The sequence below is a fragment of the Panthera leo genome, chromosome C2 (assembly GCF_018350215.1).
Source record: "Panthera leo isolate Ple1 chromosome C2, P.leo_Ple1_pat1.1, whole genome shotgun sequence".
In the NCBI taxonomy this organism is placed as follows: domain Eukaryota; kingdom Metazoa; phylum Chordata; class Mammalia; order Carnivora; family Felidae; genus Panthera; species Panthera leo.
In genome coordinates, this window is record NC_056687.1 from 112,281,219 (window position 1) to 112,303,326 (window position 22,108).

At 33.1% G+C, this 22,108-nt stretch overlaps 1 protein-coding gene across 8 annotated transcripts in view; it reads right to left on the reverse strand.

Moving 5' to 3' along the window:
- Positions 1 to 1,509: 1,509 nt before the first annotated feature.
- Positions 1,510 to 22,108, reverse strand: part of LOC122198518 (arylacetamide deacetylase-like 2) — a 187,979-nt gene continuing 167,380 nt past the window's right edge. For 7 of the 8 annotated variants that reach the window (XM_042903190.1, XM_042903188.1, XM_042903186.1 and 4 more), the window contains 4 exons: positions 7,978 to 8,200; positions 5,711 to 5,780; positions 4,624 to 4,795; positions 1,510 to 2,237 (listed from right to left, as the gene is read on the reverse strand). In XM_042903190.1, coding sequence (XP_042759124.1) covers positions 1,635 to 2,237; positions 4,624 to 4,795; positions 5,711 to 5,780; positions 7,978 to 8,200 — 1,068 coding nt within the window. In that variant the 3' untranslated portion in view covers positions 1,510 to 1,634. The remainder of the gene's footprint in view (positions 2,238 to 4,623; positions 4,796 to 5,710; positions 5,781 to 7,977; positions 8,201 to 22,108) is intronic. The other variant, XM_042903193.1, reaches the window with a different exon arrangement.

Consider the following 22,108-nt stretch of genomic DNA (forward strand, 5'->3'; position numbering starts at 1 on the left):
TATAGCATATGTTGTGGACTCCTAAAATCTCAGAATTTTGAGCTCTCCTGTTTGTAAAAACTTGCAATAGTCAGTTCCTCCCAACTCCCCATTTTGGCGAAGTGTTTTTCTAGTAGGAACCCTATGTGCTGCTGTTTCTCCCCAGCTCACTCTCTCCTCTCCCTGTGCCACTGTGGGCTTCTCTCCCCCAATTCACATCTCTGCACTTCATACCTGCCAAGTTCTCTCCCTCTAATTGTGGAAATACTTCTCTTAATCCTCAGATCAATTTCCTAAATGTTCGAAATGATTTGATGTTAATCTAACTATGTTCGAGGAACAAGGCAAGTCCAGGGCCCCTGAATACTCTACCATCTTAATTAACCCTCTATTGTGTTCCACTTTTGTTCTTCCACATAGAAATTCATCACTGATATTGTGATTCTGTATTTTCTAGTCTGTTTTACTGCTTATCTTTGTCTTCTCCCACACTGAACCAATATTGATTTATGTGACATATTATAGAATGATTCAAACAGCATTAAAGGATTGCAAAAGTTTCTTACTCAATAACTTTATGTTAATATGTAGTAAAACCAAATTTATAAATAAGTTATCAAAGTTATACCTATAATTTCATGATACAACCTATGTGTCCCCCATGTGAGAGCACATCACCCAGGATTTTATGTCATCCTAGTATCTTCAGGTCATTAGAACTACATTCTGCTTCTTTATTTAATCAGTGTTCAGTATGTGACTAGAAACTTTCTTGGATTGATAATATAGCAATCAATATTTTTAAAAGTTTGAGTGTTGGGTGGGGGTGAGGGCGTGTGTCAGTGGCACAGTTGCTTAAGCATCTGACTCTTGATCTCAGCTCAGGTCATGATCTCACAGTTCATGACAGTTCATGAGTTCGAGTCCTGCAATGGGCTCAGCACTGATGGCATGAAGCCTGCTCAGGATTCTGTCTCTCCTATTCTCTGCTCCTCCCCAACTTGTGCTCTCTCTCAAAATAAATAAATAAACTTAATTTTACAAAAAAAGCATAGTGAGAGCCAAATATTTAGGCTTTTGAAAGAATTTATAGCCTACATGTTAATCCTTTCCTTCTATAAGAAACTGAGCAATATATTTGAAAGCAGATTTTGTTTGTATTAGGTGAATTGAAAAAAATAAAAAACCTAATGGAATTTACATTTGGTGAATACAATTACTGTATGGACCATTAATTGAAAAAACAGGTTTTCAATATAATGTAGTTTTCCTCCTACACACAAATGCCATTGTGATTTTTCTTCTTTAAAACTTCTCCTCACTTATCACTACCATTCCTATCACTACCTGGATACTGTCCTGCTTGTTTATAATCACACTTTTTAAAAAAAATTACTATTACTGGTGCATATTTAAAACTTATCAAGCAAAATAAATTGTATTTAATGGGATTAATACAGTGAATCTCTACATTTATTAAGACCCAAGTTTAGGGAAATTAAGTAACTTGTTCAAAGGTACACAGTAATCTTTGCTTTTAAACTTCCATTTATTCAAAAAGAATATCATTGTTCTGTTCCTTAAAGTCACAAACTTTCAAATATAACCTTTGGATTATATTACTAAATAAATAATTAGCTAGCTACATGTACTATTTATAGATTTTCTTCAAGCCAATTAATATATTTATCACTTATTCTAATGCCTACATGTAAGTAAAATGGTGTTGTCATGAAAAAAAGTGCTCCATGGATCCCATCCTCTATGTGGTCATGAGAAACGTTAACTGCAGCATTTCGAAGTCGTGAGACGTATATAAGTCCATCATCTCTTAGGATATCATGTTCACAGGTGATGATATAAGTTAGTGGCAATTTTTCTAATTGGGAATCAGTGGCTAACAAGGGTGATAACCTGCTATCCAAAAGTACTGGATACGAAGAGTTAAGCTTCCCAATAATTGGTTCAGTATATATGTGATTCCTTCTATATTTTTCAGGAAGAAGAGTACTCCAGTTAACCAACTTGAACAGATGTCTTGATCCATGGGGCATATGTTGATTTTCTCTCACTGCTTGGGGCAGTGCTTTATCCTTGGTCAAGTACAGGCATCCCATTTTAATTGCCATATCCCTTGACAGAATCGGACCATGCTCATTTTGTCGGTGAGAGGGCATTAAAACATCCACCGCCTGCAAGCCAGGGTAAATTAAAGCTTGTGCCTTAATTTTATTTTTGAATTCTGGATCATTTTGTACCTGAAAAAAATTGATAATAAAATGTGAAAAGACTCCAAACTATACGATTGGGAGGTTTTACTCCAATAATATGAGCAGTTATGATGTAAATAGTTACAAAACCAATACAGGACCTAATGGTTATTTCTTTTTATAATATTTAGACTTTATTTTAAGGGCATTAAAATGCATCAGCCTGCTTTCAGCAGTTATGATACACATATACATCAAACACTTACACATGTTTATTCATATACGACCATGAAATAAAATTATAATAATGAGATTCTTAGAGAAGATTACGAGCTATGTTTAAAAATCACTTTTTGATCTAAAGTAACCTGAGAAGATAGACTATAACAATAAAATATGAATGCTCAAACACACATACTAACTAAATTCAGAAGGAGTTGGACCAAGTTAAAGGAAATATTCCTAATATACAAGTTGCCTTCTGGAGAACATAATGTATTGTGATGGTAAATAAGCAGAGGAATTTATGAAAATTTGAAGGGCAGGCAAAGACACGGAGCATTGTATCTGGAGTTTCTCTTTCTTACCAGAGGTATGAGGTATCCTAAGCTCTCAGTGATGGGGTGAGAAAAGCCACCATATATTCCCCGTTCCTTCTCTCTTAGTCCTAAACACTACAGGAGAGTTAATCTCTCAAGAAAAATTACCTGAGCCACAGACCAGCTTCTACAACTATGACATCCGGGCAAATGGCTATTCCTGCTGCCATAGCACATCTAAGTCTAGGTATCTGAAGAGTGATTTTGAAAGCCAATCCCCTCACCAAAGTAGGTGACATACCAAATGAGACAATTAACTGTAATCTCAGTAGTACCTCACAAGAGGAAATGATATCCTGCCAACTCTAAAATGTATACTCATTGTATAGTCAGTGCCACAAGTTCATAAAGAAGCTAAGACCAATTTCCCTAACAGAATCTCTCCTATGCCCTTGATCCCTCCCTAGCATCCTCAGACAGATAATTTTCTAGGAAAAAAAAAAAGGATCATCTCATAAACTGGGTGGAAGAAACAGTGACCATATAAACAAAAATGAAGCAGAGAGATTCAACAGATACGTTCTCAAGCTAGTAAAAGTGATCCCACAAAATAAGTAAATAGATTCTGCTGATTGTAAATGTATATGTGCTTCCTCTTATGCTAATTTTGTTCCATAAGTGGTTTTGGGAGTAGGAACTACGTGTGGGGCTGAATTCAATTTTCAAATATATTAATTGTTTGGATGGTTATTACTTAACTATACAAAGCAAGAGTTTAGCCTAGGCCATTGTTCTTCTTCATCACAGTAGTGATTCTTCCATACAAGCATGGCACATGCCCCAAATGCTATCTGATGACATTCTACTGGATTTAAAACATGGATTACAATAATGCCAAATGCTTGGAAGATTTTACAATTTAGCTAAGTAGAACAACAAATCCCTTGTGATATTCAATAGTAGTTCCTAGACATTGTCCTATTTTTCTGAAACTTGATGGCTGAATCAAATCCTTATTTAGCAATATATGTAGTCTCCCCTTAATGCCTCTAAAGCCACATCTGTCTACAGGAAAAATTATGCAAAAGGACATTAGGTTGGTTTTATATATTTGCCATTTCACAGTGTAAAACACAAGACCAACTTTGGAAAACGGCATGGAGGTTCCTCAAAAAATTAAAAATAGAACTACACTAGGACCCAGCAATTGTACTACTAGGTATTTATCCAAAAGATACCAGAATGCTGATTCGAAGGGGTACAAGTACCCCAATGTTTATAGCAACGCTATAAACAGCCAAATTATGGAAAAAGCCCAACATCCACCAACTAATGAATGGAAAAAGCAGATGCGGTATATACATACAATGAAATATTTCTCAGCAATCAAAAAGAATGAAATCTTACCATTTGCAATAACGTGGATGGAATTAGAGTATGTTATGCTAAGTGAAATAAGTTAGTCAGAGAAAGACAAAATTCCATATGATTTCACTCATACATGGAATTTAAGAAATAAAACAGATGAACATAGGGGAAGGGAAGCAAATTAATATAAAAACAGAGAGGGAGGCAAACATAAGAGACTCTTAAATCCAGAGAACAAACTGAGGGTTGCTGGTGGGGTGTTGGGTGGGGGGGGGGGGATGGGCTAAAGAAGTGATGGGAATTAAGGGGGGAACTTGTTGGGATGAGCATTGGGTGTTATCTGTAAGTGATGAATCACTAAATTCTATTCCTGAAATCATTATTATGCTATATGTTAAATAACTTGGATTTAAATTTTAAAACACACACACAAGGCCAATAAAAATAGCCTAACAAATAAAATGATTCTTTTGTGTTAGAATTATAACGTATGTGTACTATCAACATATATAACACATAAAACATACCAGTTGAGTAACTTTTGCTGCCAATGTACCCCCAGAACTATCACCTGAGATACAGATTCGGGAAGGATCCACTCCATATTTTGCAAGAATGTTATCCTGTAGAAAGAATCTGACCACAGAAATGACATCTTCAAGGGGAACAGGAAATTGATATTGAGGAGCTAGCCTATAGCTTAAGAAAAAAAGAGAAAGTAACAAAGCATATATAATTAAACTCCAGTTGCATGTGTCTAAGCAACTCAGTTTAACCAACAGGTCCAATAAACCAAATTGGCCCCACTCTGAAATTTTAATCTCACCAGTTGAACCCAGATTTACTACCAACTTCTATTTTTAAAATAAAAAGTAAATTCTGGTATAAAGGTTTTAAAATGTTGGCTCTATGGGAAGATGAGAGAGACAAGGATTGTGTCTTTATCCTCGTAAAATTGCATGTACAATTTTCAGCAAAACAACAATTAGTAGGGGAGATGCTCTGTAGTGTTCATCAGATTCTCAATGTAATTGGTAATTCAAATTTTTTCAGAACCTGCTGGGAGGACACAAGAGATTTTAAAAGCATCAAATCAGAGAGTAAATGATTTGAAAGTCTCTAATATAAGAAATTTATTTAGGTTAAAATTCTTCAAGATGACATTCCATGTTTTATATCATGAGCACTACTTAGAAACTTGATTCAAAATAAAATCCTTATAATATTTGAGAAAAAATAAACTTTAATTTTAAATGCAAAAAATTAAAAGCTTTGAAATATAAGTATTTAAGTATAGTAAGTTATTTGGCTCAATGGTTGGAAAGTCATTTGTAAATTCAGGCATACTCTACTTCACCCTCAGTATGAAGAATTTTCTTTTCCCATCTCTCCTATAAATTACATAGTGCAGATATACACCTAGAGACTTCAAGCCCAAAACATGTTAGAGTTTCTTGGTAAGTGAGAAGCTAGAAAGTACTTGACATTTGCTAGTCTTTCCAGTATATTTTTGGAAATTCAGAAAAAAATCATGAGCAACTAAGATCTCTCACTCTGACAATGCCTTAAAATTCTGAGATGGTCCCAAATTAAAAAAAAAAATGATTGCCTTACTCTATTCCCACAACAACAGCACCAAGTTTATTTGCTGTCCATCTATTCAGGAAGTCATAAGCCATCTGCCCTGAAATGAAAGAAAAAAAAGAAGAATATAAAAGTGTACCCTGTCAATAAAGAACAATGGAAAACCATCTATATTTGTGGATAGTGACTGAAATATGATTAACTGACGGAATCCCTCTATTTTCACTTTATCTGTTGTGATGTAGAAGGATTCAAAGATATAAGATTTGATGACTACCACCAAATGGAGAATGTCATTGCAGAAGAAAATATACTTAAAGACAGAGTCATGAGAATGCATAAAGACCTCAGAGAAATAAATGTTAAGTACAAGTGAAGTAAGAATTTGGAGAAAAGTGGCGGCATAAACTAAAACCACGAAGGAAAATAACCGGTGATAAAATTCCTTGGGAAATCAGCCAGTGGGTAGGAGTGGGTAAGTTTGAAAAGTTTAAAGAACTAAATAAAAGAGCATTGCAGATTCAAAAGCTACAGAAAGGAATACTGGGAAACATGAACACTTATAAAGTATAAAAATGGAGAACCTGTTTTTGTGTTTGTTTCTATTTGTATTGTTTTGGAGAGGGAGATACAGATGAAGGGAAAGGCGAGAGGCAAAAGGAAGTTCAAAGAAATTTGTTTCACACAACCAAAGGAGTAGAGGGTGAAATGGCCATTTCAGTGAAACAGAAGGGAATGGCCATTCTCAAATTACACAGCTTAAAGAAGTATTCAAAAGGGGAAAACAAACTCCACAGTGTATAGAAATGAGTCTGAGAAATAAAAGAGGACTACGTACAGAGAAGGATTTGGGAACAAAGGAGAAGAGGTAGTAACACTTAGGAGTCAACTGGGATGACATGCTTGTAGGTAGACAAATGAAATAGAAGTACTGATAAACCAAATAATAGGAGGAAAGTAGAGAGCAAAGTAGAGAGATTCAACTGTGCCTGAAGATAAAAATGCCTTTTCCTAGGAGACAGTTAGAAAGAAGTGAAGCTGAGGATTAATAAGGTGCTAATAATTTTTAAGGACATTTGAAAGTCCTTATGTGGGAGGAGGGGAGCAGTGGTGGATTATGGACATACATCCTTGATAGCTCAGGAGGGATAAGCTGAGGGCTGGAAAGAGTGCTGAAGGTTTACAATAGTCATTGGCATGAAGGAGAGGAAGAAACGACATATAGGACACAGCATCTTAAAGCCACATGATGGGGCTGCTCACTAGTAGTGTGAGGGTGAATACTGTGGGTCCTGCTAACAAGCTTAATTTTGACTACTGGTTCTACCACTTACTAATAGTAGGACTTTGAATAAGTTACTTTATCATTCTCTATTTCTTTATTTCTAAGACTGACAATAGTACCTAAGAATGTGCTTACCCAACAAAATAAAAGTTGACCATCCACCTGATTACAGTAGCATATGTAGTAGTCTTGAAACATTAACAGATCATGGAGTCAATCTGGGTTTAATGACCCAGGCTGTGGGTTCTTCAAGGAAAGGAGCCTTACCATTAGCTTCTTCTATCTTCTGAGTGTCTTGTAAAACATTCTTTGTGTTTTATGCTGTGTGGTGACTCCATAATACTGACATTCTACAAGCAACTCTGTATATATGTTAATATGTATAACTCAGTATGTGTATGTTAGAGCATGTTTGAGTTTGTGTCTGTGTGAATGTTTGTGGAATGTATAAGCATTTTAGCTACTCCACTGGCATTTCTTAAAATCATCTCCAACACTAGATGGGGATAACATTTATGGGAAGAGCTGATTACACAGTTCTATTTTATGTTTTATTTTAAGTTCAGAATTATGCATTGGATTCTAAGTCCCAAAACAAGTATTGTTGTATCACAGTCTACAATATGAACTGTATTTGCTACTTGGAAGTTGTAAATAATATCAGTTCTGACTCAACATTTACAATATCTTGTTCACTTCTATCTTTCTGAACCTGAAGTCAGGTCATTTGGTAATTTCAAAGTTAGGTTTTAAGGTTAATAATTGAATTTCCAATTTTACAACGTCAATGTAACTTTATTTGATAAAGTTTTTCGAAAAAATAAAATCTAATATATTTATTTTCTAAGAAGTTTGTGAAAAATATGTCTAAACTATGATTGGTAAAATCTGTAAGATACATACACATAGTCACAAACACAAATAACACAGAAATAAAGTTCTGCCAGTTATATATACAAATATACACACATGTATACACACATATACATTTGCTTATATAAGATACACTTACTGCAACTTCCCATAACAAAGGCACCACCATGAATAAAAATTACAGCCCGTCTCTGGCTTTCTGACTTCTTCTTTGGCAAGTACAAACATACTGGAATGTCAGTAAACTTTGTATCCATCACTGTAATGTTTTCATCTGAAATTAGTACTGTTTGGTCCAATTTCAGTAACATGGAAAATAATTCCGCATATCCAATAAGACCCATATTTTCCAATAACGTAGCCTGTTAAAAAAATTTCAAACATTGAATATTTTAATTTTAATACCAAATACATAGAAAGATGCAACCAACATGGAAGAAGGAATAATATAACACCCTAGAGTTCTTATTGCACATCCTGATACATATACTATTGTTGCTTCTAGATAAATCTTAAGTATGTTGTATTTTGGAATAAGAGTAATCTCGTTAAATGTCATCATTGTACTGTGGCTACTTATTTTTTAATTCTAAACTTTTATCTGAAAAATTATCTGAGAAATAATAGAGTTTATACTTCTTAAAAAAACTATTTCTTTTTTAAAAGTTTATTTTGAGAGAAAGAAAGCGTAAGTAGGGAAGGGGCAGAAAGAGAGAGAATCCGAAGCAGGCTCCACACTATCAGTGTGGACCTCAAACCCATGAACCGTGAGATCATGACCTGAGCTGAAGTCAGACACTTAACTGACTGAGCCATCAGGTACTCCAGATTTTATACTTCTTTATGTATATAATCTCAATATTTTCATGTTATTTCATTGGTCAGTCAATTTTATTTAAAATTTTAGAAGCATCTGGTTATCACATTACTAATAAAGCTATTTCAGTTATTTCAACTACAAATAGGTTATTTTTTTTATTTAAAAAATGCTTGAAGAAAAAACGCTACTTTAAATAAAACTATCTTTAGTATTTTTGGTAAGTTTTATAACATCTTTGTAACATTTCAAAGAATAGTTCACATATAAAGAATCCTGAAATACTGTGGGGACAAAAGAATATTACAGAGCATTTACAATACCTATATGAGGTGGCTATAATTTTACTAGGTGTTAAAGATCATCTAACTCATCTGCTTTAACATTGGGAATACTGACACCTGGTAAGTCCAATTTACTGACCAAAATGAGATAACCAGTAATTAGCAAAGCAAAATGTAAATCTATTTTTCTAGGCCACTGTTACACAAGGCAGGTACTCCTCTACATAAAAGTACTAAATTATGTTTTTTTATAATAACCCATAAAAATGGAAGGAAAGAAGTTATTAAGTACTAGAACAATAGGAAAAGATTGTATAATAGGAAGAATTTGAATTTTAAAAATGACAGTTGTATGAGGAATAATAAGTTGTTGACATGATATGGCCTTAAAGCCGCCATTTTGACATTGACACTTTAAGTAGCTTTAAAATACCATTAAGCTCTCAATTAAAACATATATAGATACACATGTATAGAAATATTTATATCTTATTATATATTAGAAATATATGTTATATCTTATATATTAGAAAACATATACATTATATATTAGAAGTATGTATCTTATTACATATTAGAAACATATATTTATATAATATATAGTATATGTCTCTATATAGTACTTATATATTTGTATAACATTATTTATAATATTTATATACATTTATATGTCAAACATTTGTCAAGTAGACAGCCATATCTAATCCATAATATATACTTATCTTTAGGGATTGGAAATAGGCTAGGTCAGAGAGATAATACCAAATTTCAAATTCCATGTTATAGACATCTTTTGCCTTTAGAATCTGAGTAGACATAAACATCCCTTATTTTGGTAACAGTGTTCTAGTCACTTTAGGGAGCTACCAACTCCCATTATTTGAAACCTTTGATGAGCCAGTTGATCAAGGATAACCACTCACTAGTTAAGAGGTGAGAAAGTAAACTTAAGGTAGATTTAGTGCACTATCCTTGAAAACTGGATCTTAAGCAGAGAGACAAAAAGAATGAGAACAATGAGAGATGAGAGAGAGGCAGACACAGAATCCAAAGTAGGCTCCAGACTGAGCTGTCAGCACAGAGCCCAATCAAGGCTCGAATTCACCAACCACAAGATCATGACCTGAGCCTGAGTCAGATGCTTAACAAATTGAGCCACCCAGGCGCCCTCATTTTCAACAATTTCTTAATCTTAGTTGAAAATACACCAAGACCTAACTGGTGAAATGATATGCCAAAGTCAGAAAATAACTTCAGGCAACACCTCAGCAAGACCTTGGGATCTTCATACTAGGCTCATCGCACTTTCACTGAGACCCAACTCTCTTGTCACTCATTTATTCCCAAATCTTCAAGAGATTTCTCCAACTTTGCTGGGCTTTCAAATTTAAAATCTCCACATTTTCAGGGATCTCCTTAAAGTGGCATTTGCAATTTTCTTAGACATAATGTTATTGCTTTCTAATGCATATTTTCTTCTATCTGGAATTATTTATTTTTTTGTTATGTGATGCTTGTATTTACCTATTTTTCTTCATAAATATTATTTTCCTTGCTTGGATGCCTTTTTCTAGAAACAGAACATTTTACGTATCTCTTTGAGGCAGACATTTTGAAGAAGACACATTCAAACTTTGATGTCAAAATAGAAAATAACTATTTTTTTAGCTAAGTAACATCCACAGCAGACATCCCCATCTCTTATCACCTCTTGACCCCAATCTCATCATAAGGCAGTCATAAGAGGTAAAACTGTTTCATTGTATAAGGAGATGAATTTGAACAAATGCTTGGAGGTTGAAACATTGAAAGGGAAAAAGTCAATGCTTTGCCAAAATAGTCCTTAGAATGCCTGCAAATAAACATTACATATCCCTTCTCTAGAAAGTTTTTTCAGATGATCCTGATGGAAAGGAGACACTAGTCTAGGAAAGCAACAGAGAAAATGGAGATGCAATGAGAAGACACATTTTTTAGGAAAAATTTATCTTATTTGCTATGTTTGGGGAATTAAGGAGACGAGTGAGTCATTTGACTTTTTAATAACCCATCTGTTGATTTTCATCCTGTTCTCAATAGTCGCTCCAAACCTGTTACTTACTTTACCTCCATTTGTCATTTCCTTCAATTACAGTTAGTTATCATCTGATAAAAGCCAGATCATTCAGGGATAAAATGAGTGATGAGGCTCAAGTCATGGCAAGAAATGAAAAGAGATGTTAATTTTCTTCTCTTCCTCCTTACATTACTTATCTATTTTTTTGCAAGGAAACCATGGATTTAAGTATCATAAATTATTTGTTTTTCCAATATCCATAAGCTCTGGATCAATTTGTCCCAAGTCAAACCATTGAATGATCAACTCTTAAAGATTGTTTGTCAAAGAGTGTATTCATGGGATGGAAATATTTTCCAAATTTACCACAAAGTAGTTTTATACTATATTCTTCCTGAATATATTTAACAAATATATTTGTTTCAAACATGTATTTATGAATTTCAATATTTTCTTCTCAACTTATTTTTCTTGGAGTCTTAAAGAATATACTCATGGTGAATACATTTATGAGTTATTGAGTTTTATTTGTAATGAAGTAGTTAAAATGAAAGGTTTTGATGGCTTTCTTTGGCCAAGATAAAGCTCACTAAAGCCTATCTCTCCTACTTATTACAACTAAAAACTCTAGACAGAAAAGAATCAACCTGAGCACTCTGAAAGGTAAACAAAAAAAAAAAAAAAAAAAGGATTTGAGGAAGTCAAAACTGGAAGAAATATTCATAAGAGAGTTTCACCTTTTTTTTTGTCTCTTGCCCTCTGGCTTTGGCCTGAAGTCACACTAAGCCCTTTAACAACCCAAGAGATGAAAGCAAATATCCCCAGAGAAATCCTTGATTTCCAGGTATTGGACTGGGAAATACATATCTTATACAGCAGAGTGTGAATGGGGGGAGGGAGGTGGGTCTCATTTTCTTTTCCTTTCTTTTTCTCCCTTTTTCTCTCCTGTCAGGCTCCAAGGCCAGTTCCATCTGCAGACAGCAGCTTTTCCACCGTGGTGAAGGCAGACATGTAAAACACTGAGCAAAGATTCTCTGCCCAGAGAAATTGTGAAAAAGGTCTTCTGTTATCCAAAGAGTATTAAGGAATAATACATTATTTTTCCTTATTTTTTCTCTCAAAGCTTCACCCTGAAGGTGGACCCAGTTATGTAGAACTGTAAAATATAATGGATGACTAAAACCCTAACTAAAAATTGTCTTTCTGGCCAGAAACACTGGCGAGAGGGAATATCGGAATTCAGAAATCAAGGAAGAAAGGGTGAATGAAATTAACAAATTAATATTCCTTCTGAAATTATTTAAAATATTTATTACTGTTGAAAACAAAATGTGTTAACATATATGGGGGTTAATGCATATAAATACAATACACATGACACCTATATATACAAGTGTCAGGGTAAAGAGACCTATGTGATTGAAATTTTATGCGCTATGAAAAGTGGTAAACTATTAAATCTATGTAAGCTATGAAAAGTTACTAGGGTTAAAGAGATGCATTCCATCATTATAAAAATCAATTTACCAAGGCAATAGTGCAAAATGAATAAACATTTATAAACAGAACTCAAAAATACATGAAACAAAACTGAATGAATTGTGAAGAGAAATAGATAATCCACATAATTATAAATGTCAACACTTCTCACTTGGTAATTGAGGGAAAAAAATAGACAGAAAATCATTAAAGATATAAAATGCCTGAATAACTTTGACATTTATAGAATGAACAAAAATGGCAGAATATAGAACCTTTTTAAATGCATATGGAATTTTCACTAAAATATACCACATTCTAAGCCATAAAACAAACTGGAAGAACTTGAGTTCACAGAAACTATGTTCTCTGACTATAATAGAATTAAGCTAGGATTCAAAAACAGAAGATAGAAAATTGCCAGATATTACAAAGTAAAAAAAATAGTTTTAATAAAAATTGTACATATTTAAGGTGTACTACATACTTGATTTGATATGCATATACATAGTGAAATGATCGCTATAGTCAAGATAATTAACATATCTCCTTACAGTTATCTTTTTTTGTCTATGTGGTGAGAGTCCTTGAAATCTACTCTCTTAGCAAATTTCCAGTATCCAATACAGTGTTATTAACTGTAGCCATGTTATGAAATATTAGATCTCTAGATTATTCATTCTACCTAACATCTCTTCACTCCTACTACCCACCCCTGGCAACTACCACTCTACTCTCTACTTTTATGTATTAGACTTTGTTAGATTCCATATATAAGTGAGGTCATGTAGTTTTTTTATTTTTCTGTGTCTGGCTTATTTTACTTAGCATAATACCCTCTGGGTTCATTTATGTTGTCGCAAATGGCAAGATCTCCTTCTTTTTTAAGGCTCAGTAATATTCCATTGTATATATGTACTTTTTTATTCACTCATCCACTGATGGACATTTAAGTTGTTTCCATATTTTGGCTATTGTGAGTAATGCTGGAATCAATTTGAAAGAGCACATATCTCTCATTTTCTTTGGAAGAAGGATCTGGAGGAGGGATTTCTGGATCATATGATAATTTTATTTTCAGTTTCTTGAAGAACCTCCATATTGTTTTCCATTGTGGTTCTACCAATTTACATTGCCACCAACAGAGCACAAGAGTCCCTTTTTTCTACATCTTTGCCAACACTTGTTTTTATCTTTTTCATAACAGCCATCTGAAAAGGTATGAGGTGATGTCTCTGTGATTTTGATTTTCATTTCTCCAATGATTAGTGATCTCAAGCACCTTTTCATATACCTGTTGGCCATTTATATGTCTTCTCTGGGGGGGGGGGATGTTTATTCTGGCTATTTTCCTATTTTTTAAATAAAAAAAAAATTGCTATTGAGTTGCATGAGTTCCTTATATATTTTAGATGTTAGCTCTTATCAGAAATGTAGTCTGCAAATATTTGTTCCCACTCTGCAGATCGCATTTTCATCTTGTTTCTTTTGCTGTGCAGAGACTTTTTAGTTTGATGTAATGCCACTTGTCTATTTTTGCTTTTTGTTACTTGCACTTTTGGTGTCATATCAAAATGTCATTGCCAGTGCCAATGTCAAGGAGCTTTTGCCTTATGTTTTCTTCCAGGATTTTTTATGCTTTCAGGTTAAAATCTGAAGTCTTTCATCATTTTAAATGGATTTTTGTGTATGGTATAAAACTAGAGTCCAGTTTCTTTTTTTTTTTTTTTTTTTGCATATGAATATCCAGTTTTCTCAACACTATTTATTGAAGAGATTACCCTTTTTCCATTGTGTATTCTTGGTGCCTTTATCAAAAATTAATAGACTATACATGCTTTAGCTTATTTCTGGACTTTCTATTCTGTTCCTTTGGTTTATGTGTCTTTTTATGCCAATGCCATATTGTTTTTATTGCTATAACTTTGTAATACAGTTTGAAATTGAGTACTATGATGCCTCCAGCTCCATTCTTCCTTCCCAAGATTGCTTTGACTATTCAGGACCTTTTGTGGTTCAATGAACTTTAGAATTGTTTCTTCTATCTCTGTGAACAATTTCATTGGAATTTTGATCAGGATTGCATTGAATCTGTATATTGCCTTGTGTGGTATGGAGACTTTAACAATGCTAATTTTCTGATCCATTAACATGGCATATCTTTTTATTTATTTGTGTCTTCAATTTGTCTCATCCATGTCTTATGGTTTTCAGTGTAAAAAAAAACACCTCAGGTGTCATAAATTCTCTGGGGAAATTAAAAAATATTTTGATTTGAATAAAATAAAAATAAAACATGCTCAAATTTGTGGCATGTAGCTAAAGAACTGGTTGGAGGAAAATTTATTAAATTAAACTATCATACTAGAAATTAAGTCTCAAATCAAGAGTTAAAGCTCCTCTCTTATAAGCTAGAAAAAATGTATCAAAAGAAAACTAAAGAAATCAAAAGATAGAAATAATAAATATAAGGGTAGCAGAGTTCAATGAAATTAAAACGAATCAAAAAATACAAAAATAGTGACACAAAAGCTAATTCTTTTCAGAGAATAAAATTAATCAATTTTATATGTAGACTGACTAAAAAAATAGAGAAGACCCAAATTACCAAAATGAATATTGAAGGGATATCACTACAGATCTTATAGACATAAAAAAGATAATAAAGAAATACTTTTAAAAAGATTTTATGCTCATAAACTTTATAACTTGAGAAATCTACAAATTTCTGAAAGGACACAATCTTCCACAACTTATAAAAAAGAAATAGATAATTTGAACAGTCTATAACTATTTTAAAAATTGAATTTGGCATTGAAAATTTTACAAAAATAAAACTTAAGGCCCAGTTTGTTTCACTGGCAAATTACACTAAATATTCAGGGGAAAAACCAATCTTACACAATAGTTACTGGAAAATAAAACACAAAAGAATGCTTTCCAACTCATTTCATTGGGTTGCCATTACCTTGTTACCTAAATCAGAAATATAATACAAGAAAAACTACAGAACAATATAGAAGCAAAAATTCTCAACAAAATTTTAAATCAAATCTAACAGTATAAAAAGAAGATACTGTATCACAATCCATTGAGTGTTATCTCAAGGAAGCAAGATAAGTACAATATTTGAAAATCAATGTTATCCATGACACTGAGAAAGGAGAAAAGCTATATATCATCTTAACAGATGAAGAAAAAGAATTTGGCTAAACTCAGTATCTTTTCATGGTAAAAATTCTCTGCAAACTTACCATAAAAAGGAACTTCCTTAATATAAAAAGCAGCTACAAAAAATAAAACAAGATCTTATTTAACGGTGAAAGACTGGGGCACCTGGGTGGCTCAGTAGGTTGAGTGTCCGACTTTGGCTCAGGTCATGACCAGTTTGTGAGTTCAAGCCCCTCATCAGGCTCTGAACTGACAGCTCAGAGCCTGGAGCCTGCTTCCAGTTCTGGGTCTCCTTCTCTCTGCCCCTCCCTTCCCCTACTCACACTCTGCTTTTTCTCTCTCTCAAAAATAAATAAACATTTAAAAAATTTTTAAAAATGGTGAAAGACTGAATACTTTTTTCTAAAAGCTGGAAAAAAGTAAGAATGTTTGGTTTCCATCCAACCTAATTCTGGAAGTCCTATTCAGTGCGATAAAGCAGAGGAAGAAAAGGTTATACATATCAGAAAGAAAGGAAAAACAGTCTCTCTCTGCTTTCAGTAAACATGAATATCTAAGTAGAAAATATTACGGGATCTATAAAAAAACTCTTAAAATGAATAAGCAGGTTTAGCTAAACCATAGGATACAAAGTCAATATAAACAATCAATTTTATTTCAAATTTATCAATGAATAGAAATCAAAATTTAAAAATACCAGTTGCAACAGTACCAAAATTTAAAATACTTAATTATAAATAAAACAAAGTACATCGAGTATTCATATGCTGAAAAGCATAGAACAATGATGGAAGAAATCAAAGTCCTAATTAAATTGAGAATTAAGTTAACTGTCAGAAGACTTAATATTAAAATGTCAATTCCTTCTGAATTGATTTATAGAGTGAACCTAATCCCAGTCGAAATATCATAAGAATTTTTGGTTACCAATATGATAAATTTAAATTTTCATGGAAAGAAAGATGAATTATAACAGCCAAAGAGATTTTGAAGATGAAGAACAAAGTTGGAAGACTCATACAACCTGGTTTCAAGATTACTAACAAGCTATGATCGTCAATACAGTCAATACAGTATCAGGAAATGCTGGACTCACAGATCCAGGGAGGAGATTAATATCAGTCCAGAAATAAACCAATTTGTCCAATTTATTTTTGACATACTGTATAAGACAATTTAACGAAGAAAGGAAGATGTTTCAACAAATTGGAACAATTAGACATATCCATATGCGAAAAGAATGTACCTTTACCTGTTCCTCACACCTAATACAGAAATTAACTAACAATGGGCCTAATACTTAAATGTAAAATGTAAAACAACAAACCTTTTAGAAGACAACATAGAAGAAAATCTTTGTGATCTTAGGTTAGGTTAGGCAAAAGTTCTTAGACACAATACCAAAAGATAGTACCAAATTAAAAAAAAAAAAGATAAATTGGACTTCAACAAAATCCAAGGCTTTTGTTGTGTAACTTAAGACAATTAAAAGGGAAGAAACAGACTAAGAAAAAATGTTTGCAAATCAAATACCTGCCAAATGACTTGTGTCCAGAATAGGACAATGCTCAACATTTGACAAAAACAAAACAAAGAACCAATTTTCTTGAAACAAAGAAGAGGTTTGAACATACATACACATCACCTCCCAAAAACATGAAACAGCAAATAAGTACATGAGAAGATACACATCTTTAGGAACTAAGGGCATGCAAATGGATATCAATGAGGTTACATTAATTAGAATGGTTTTTAATGCAAAACAGAAAATACTAAGTGATGATCAAGAGGTAGAACTGCTAGAACTACCATATAATGCTGATGTGAATGGAAGATGAGACAGGATTTTTGGAAAACAATTCAGTAGTTTTATATAAAGTTAAACACACACTGTATAATAACACACAGTATATCCAGTTCTAGGTATTTACCCAATAGAGATTGGAATTTTGGTTCACACAAAGCCTCCCTATGAATTATCACTAACTTTATTTGTATCCACTCCAAAGTGGAAACAACCCAAATATCCTTCAACTATTCATTGTGGACAGACTGTGACACATTCAAATAATGGAATACTACACAGCTTTAAAAAGGATTTAACTTTTGATACTGTCAACAACATGGATTACTCTCAAATGCATTTTACTAGATAAAATGTGTTAAGCCAGACTCAGAAGACCACGTGCAGTATGAATCCATTTATATGACACCACGAAAATGGCAATGTACAAGTACATACAGGGAGCAGTGATGACCAGGTGTTTAGGATGGGGAAGCTAATCACAAAGCTAATCACAAAGGTGATTTCAAAGGATTATATTTCTTCATCTTGATTGTTGTGGTTGTCACTTGAATCTATACACAACTTAAACCTCATAAAACCGTATAACCAAAAGAACAAATTTTACTATACACAAAGTTAAAATTAAATGTAAAATTTGGCACGAGAAAACAAAAAACGAGTCTGAATCAAGACTGTCTGGTTTGATTCCCAATTCCACAAATTATCAACTGTAGGTCTTTGGCTGGCTTACTTATTCCCTGTGCCTCATTTTCCTCGTCTTTAAAATGAGGATAACAATAGTGACTTCTTCAAAGTGCAGTTGTAAAAGTTAAGTAATACTTTTCAGGAGATTAAAGTTGGTCAGGGTACATTGCAAATGGTCAACACATTTTAGCTTTCTTCACTATTAATTTATATTGAAAATATTCTTAAATATTTTCACTGCTAGTTGAAAATAATTATAGTGAAGAGCTTTTCAATTTAGTAAATATGTCACTTTAAATCTAAATTTTATAGAGTTTTGGCTCTTCATCTCTCACAGCTCCAATGAATAGATGCTGACTAGCTCTTTACTGAACAATAACCAGCCACCATTTAGACATCACTAAGCAATGTTTAAAACACACATCCCTTTATTGTTCTAGAAAAATTGCAACATGTTGTTTACATTTCTTATTTTGCAAAGGAGGAAACTGAGCCACAAAAGCATTAAGTAGACGCTTTAAAATCTGATTGTCTTTAATGCTCATGCTCTTTCTTCTACTTTTGACTGTCTCTAATTTGAAAATGTAAATGCATAGTCTTATACTTATTCCGCACCATTGTATCAAGAACTGTGAGGTTTGCCTTCCTGGCATATATTTTAAAAAATTAAAATTCTCTCCGGGAATCCCTGGAGTTACTATAATTCAGAAATGACAGGGACAAAATGGTTATCCCTTTAACAAGCAGAAGCTGATCAATTATTAGTATAATTAATTCATATGTTTGTATGTAAGCTACTTGTAGTCAGTTCTATTTTAGATGTGTAATGTCTTAATTCTATTTTGCATCTGATAAAGCAACAGTTGAATTCTATAGCTGCATACTTTCAGAATGTGCTAACACTGATGAGGAAATAAGCTTTGGTTTATTCTGAAGTTTAAGGATATATGAGCTATTCGAGAAGATAACATTGTGGTTTCTCTATAGGGCTGGCACTTGCTCATCTATTATCCAGTGAATGAAAAGGTGAAGCATTAGCAATAAAGAGGGAAAAAATGGCACCAGGAGTGACTCAGCATACTTTGGATTTTGAGCAGTAGACATCTCAAGCTACCTAGGGTGACAGATCTCTCATCTCTTCTGTGTAGCACACTAGGCGGCCTCTTCCATACACCATGCACTACTCTCCTCTCATCATTTACTGTCTGTTGAAGCATTTCCCCTAAAACTTCCTATTGTCACCATCATTCATAGGCCTCAGGAACAGCAGCATGTTTTGACAGGGGAGAAAATATTTTTAATGAGGTAGATTTGGGTTCAAATTCTGTCACTGTCACAAAAAATCCAAAATCCAGCACCTGAGGATGAAGGGTAGACAAAAGAAATGGTTTTCAAGGTGTGGTCTTAGAATCCCTGTGGTTCTCTGGTTCCCCCAGAGGCTACAAGACATGTGATGTTGCAACAGACTAAATGCAAGAGCATATACAATAATCCAGTTATATTTCATAAAGAGATATTAAAAAGATTTGCAAAAATCAAAGACAATGTCACTATCATAACTAATTTTTCTTGTGTTAAAAATGTATTCAACTTTAATAAAATTATTATCTATGTTAACCTTTAATGAGCTTATTATTATCACCATCATCATTAAGAGAAATTTTAATGAGGCCAGTTTCTAATTCAGTAAATATTGATAAATATTATAAATATAAAAAAGCTCTTTAGGGTCCTTAATAACTTATAGAGTTCTGTGACCAAAAAGTTTGATAACCACTAAGAAAGAAAAAGATATTAAAATAGTAAAGGTACAAAATACACATCAAAATATAAACATAATCAATATAGACATGTAAGTTTTAAGAGAATGAATGAGACGAGGTTCAGGTTCCCTCAGACATGTCAAATACAATCCAATGATTTAATAACCCCCCAGATTTTCCACTTAGATGATTAGATTTTCTACTTTATTCTTATCAAAACATATGATGGATTTATCTTTAGATATAGACTCTTATCAGCAACAATTTTATCTCCCTCTGCTTTGTATTAGAGATTAAATTGGTTTGTTAATAATTAATTAAATTAATTAATATTATTTTGCTAATTTGTTCTAAAAGAAAACCAAAGTCTCTTTCAAAATACTAATTGAAAGAAAGTTTATATGTACTCATAACAAGGTATCCCAGTCCCCCGGCGGGGAAAAAATTACCGTAAGAGAAGTAGTTTTTATAAGAGCATCGATGACCCCTACTTTCCAAGGTTCTTCAATGTTTTCTGGTAACGGTGTATAAATATAATAAGCAAAGAGAATCAAAGTCAGTCCAAAGCACAGAGTTTTGCACCCCATGATATTCTTGTCACAACCTTGTATAGGAATAATTTAATCCACTCCATATATACTGAAGGCTAAGTAGTAGGACAAAGGGAAATGACAAATTCTCTCAAGTAATATCGCCACTTCAGCAACAGTGACCTTACATTCGGTTCCAACATTAACAGTGACAGTAGCAACTGGTTTAACAATTACATACTGTATCTGCAACACAACTCACACACAATATATCCCATCACATAGTCTGACAGAATAGTAAACAATTTAAAATGCTGGCAGAAGTTCTTTCACCTTGTGACACCATAATCATCCTAGCACAATAAATTTGACTGAGTGTCTTAGCAGAGCACGAGGTAAGCCATGAAGTCTGTTTCTCCCATTAGTTTTTTGCAAGGATTAGTGAGGAGTTTAAAAAAAATCACAAGGTAATACTGAGTCAACCTCAGGGCTAACACCTATGGCACAGATCACTAACAAAATTAAAATTCAAGGTCATCAACTGAGCATGACACAAGAAGAGAAGAAGCCAGGATTCTTGTCCCAAGTTGATAATTCATCCAGTACAGAAACATTTATGGAGAGTTTACCTCATGTTAAATTAATTTATGGAGTCCAAAAATATTTATAAAGTGATTACCTAATGTTATGCCTAAAAATTGCAATCCATATTGTTGTAAAATAATGGGAAAGTTATTCATTAAGCAAATATTTATTACATGCCTTATAAATACTTAAATTCAGTATTAAGCGAAATGATTATAAAATTGAGCAAAACCTGGTATTTTTCCATTCCTCTGCAGAGCTTTCTCTTTCTGATTTACCTTTCCTAAGACCATTTTTGGAAATTTTATCATAGAATAATTTGTTTATTTGGGACACATTTTGAAACAGAAGTTGTTATTGTTACTGTAATAATTGATGCGTTATCCCCACGCCATAAATTTCTTACTGCAACCCTGCTTTTTTATATATCTAAGCACCAAAGTGACAGGAAAAAGGTCATTCTTCTAAAATATGTTCTAAATTGAGGAATAAGAACCACATCGGTGGAAGGGGATAAGAAGGCTGAAAATAAGCTAAATATGAACAATCCAGCATGTGCATAATGAAAAAGTCAACATTTTAAAATATCAATCTCATTTTGCATGCCTTTCTCCCTACAAATGTTAAAAGAAACTAATGGGGAGGGGACATCACATTATTAAAGAAAACAACAGTATTAAAGATGGATGATATTACATACCAAGCAACAGACATAATAAGAAGACAATAAAATGAGATATGTAAAATACTGAAGGAAAAAAAAGTAACTGCCCATATAAAATACTATACATGTAAAAATATCCCTCAATGGAGAAAAAATGAAAATAAATAAAGCTCATTTGTCACCAGCAGATTCACATTACAAGAAATACTGATTAAAAATAAAAAAAAAATAATACCAGATAAAAACAAAAATAATACCAACTCGCAAGAAGAAACCAAAATGTATGTGAAACATGGTATGTCTATCTATTCCCATCACTTCTTTTTTACCTTCTATTGGTTATTCACTTAATCCAGTGAAATAAGTCCAGAAAAGTATTATGATGCATCAAGACTGAAAACAATCAATCTTTTTTGCTCTCAGGGGATAC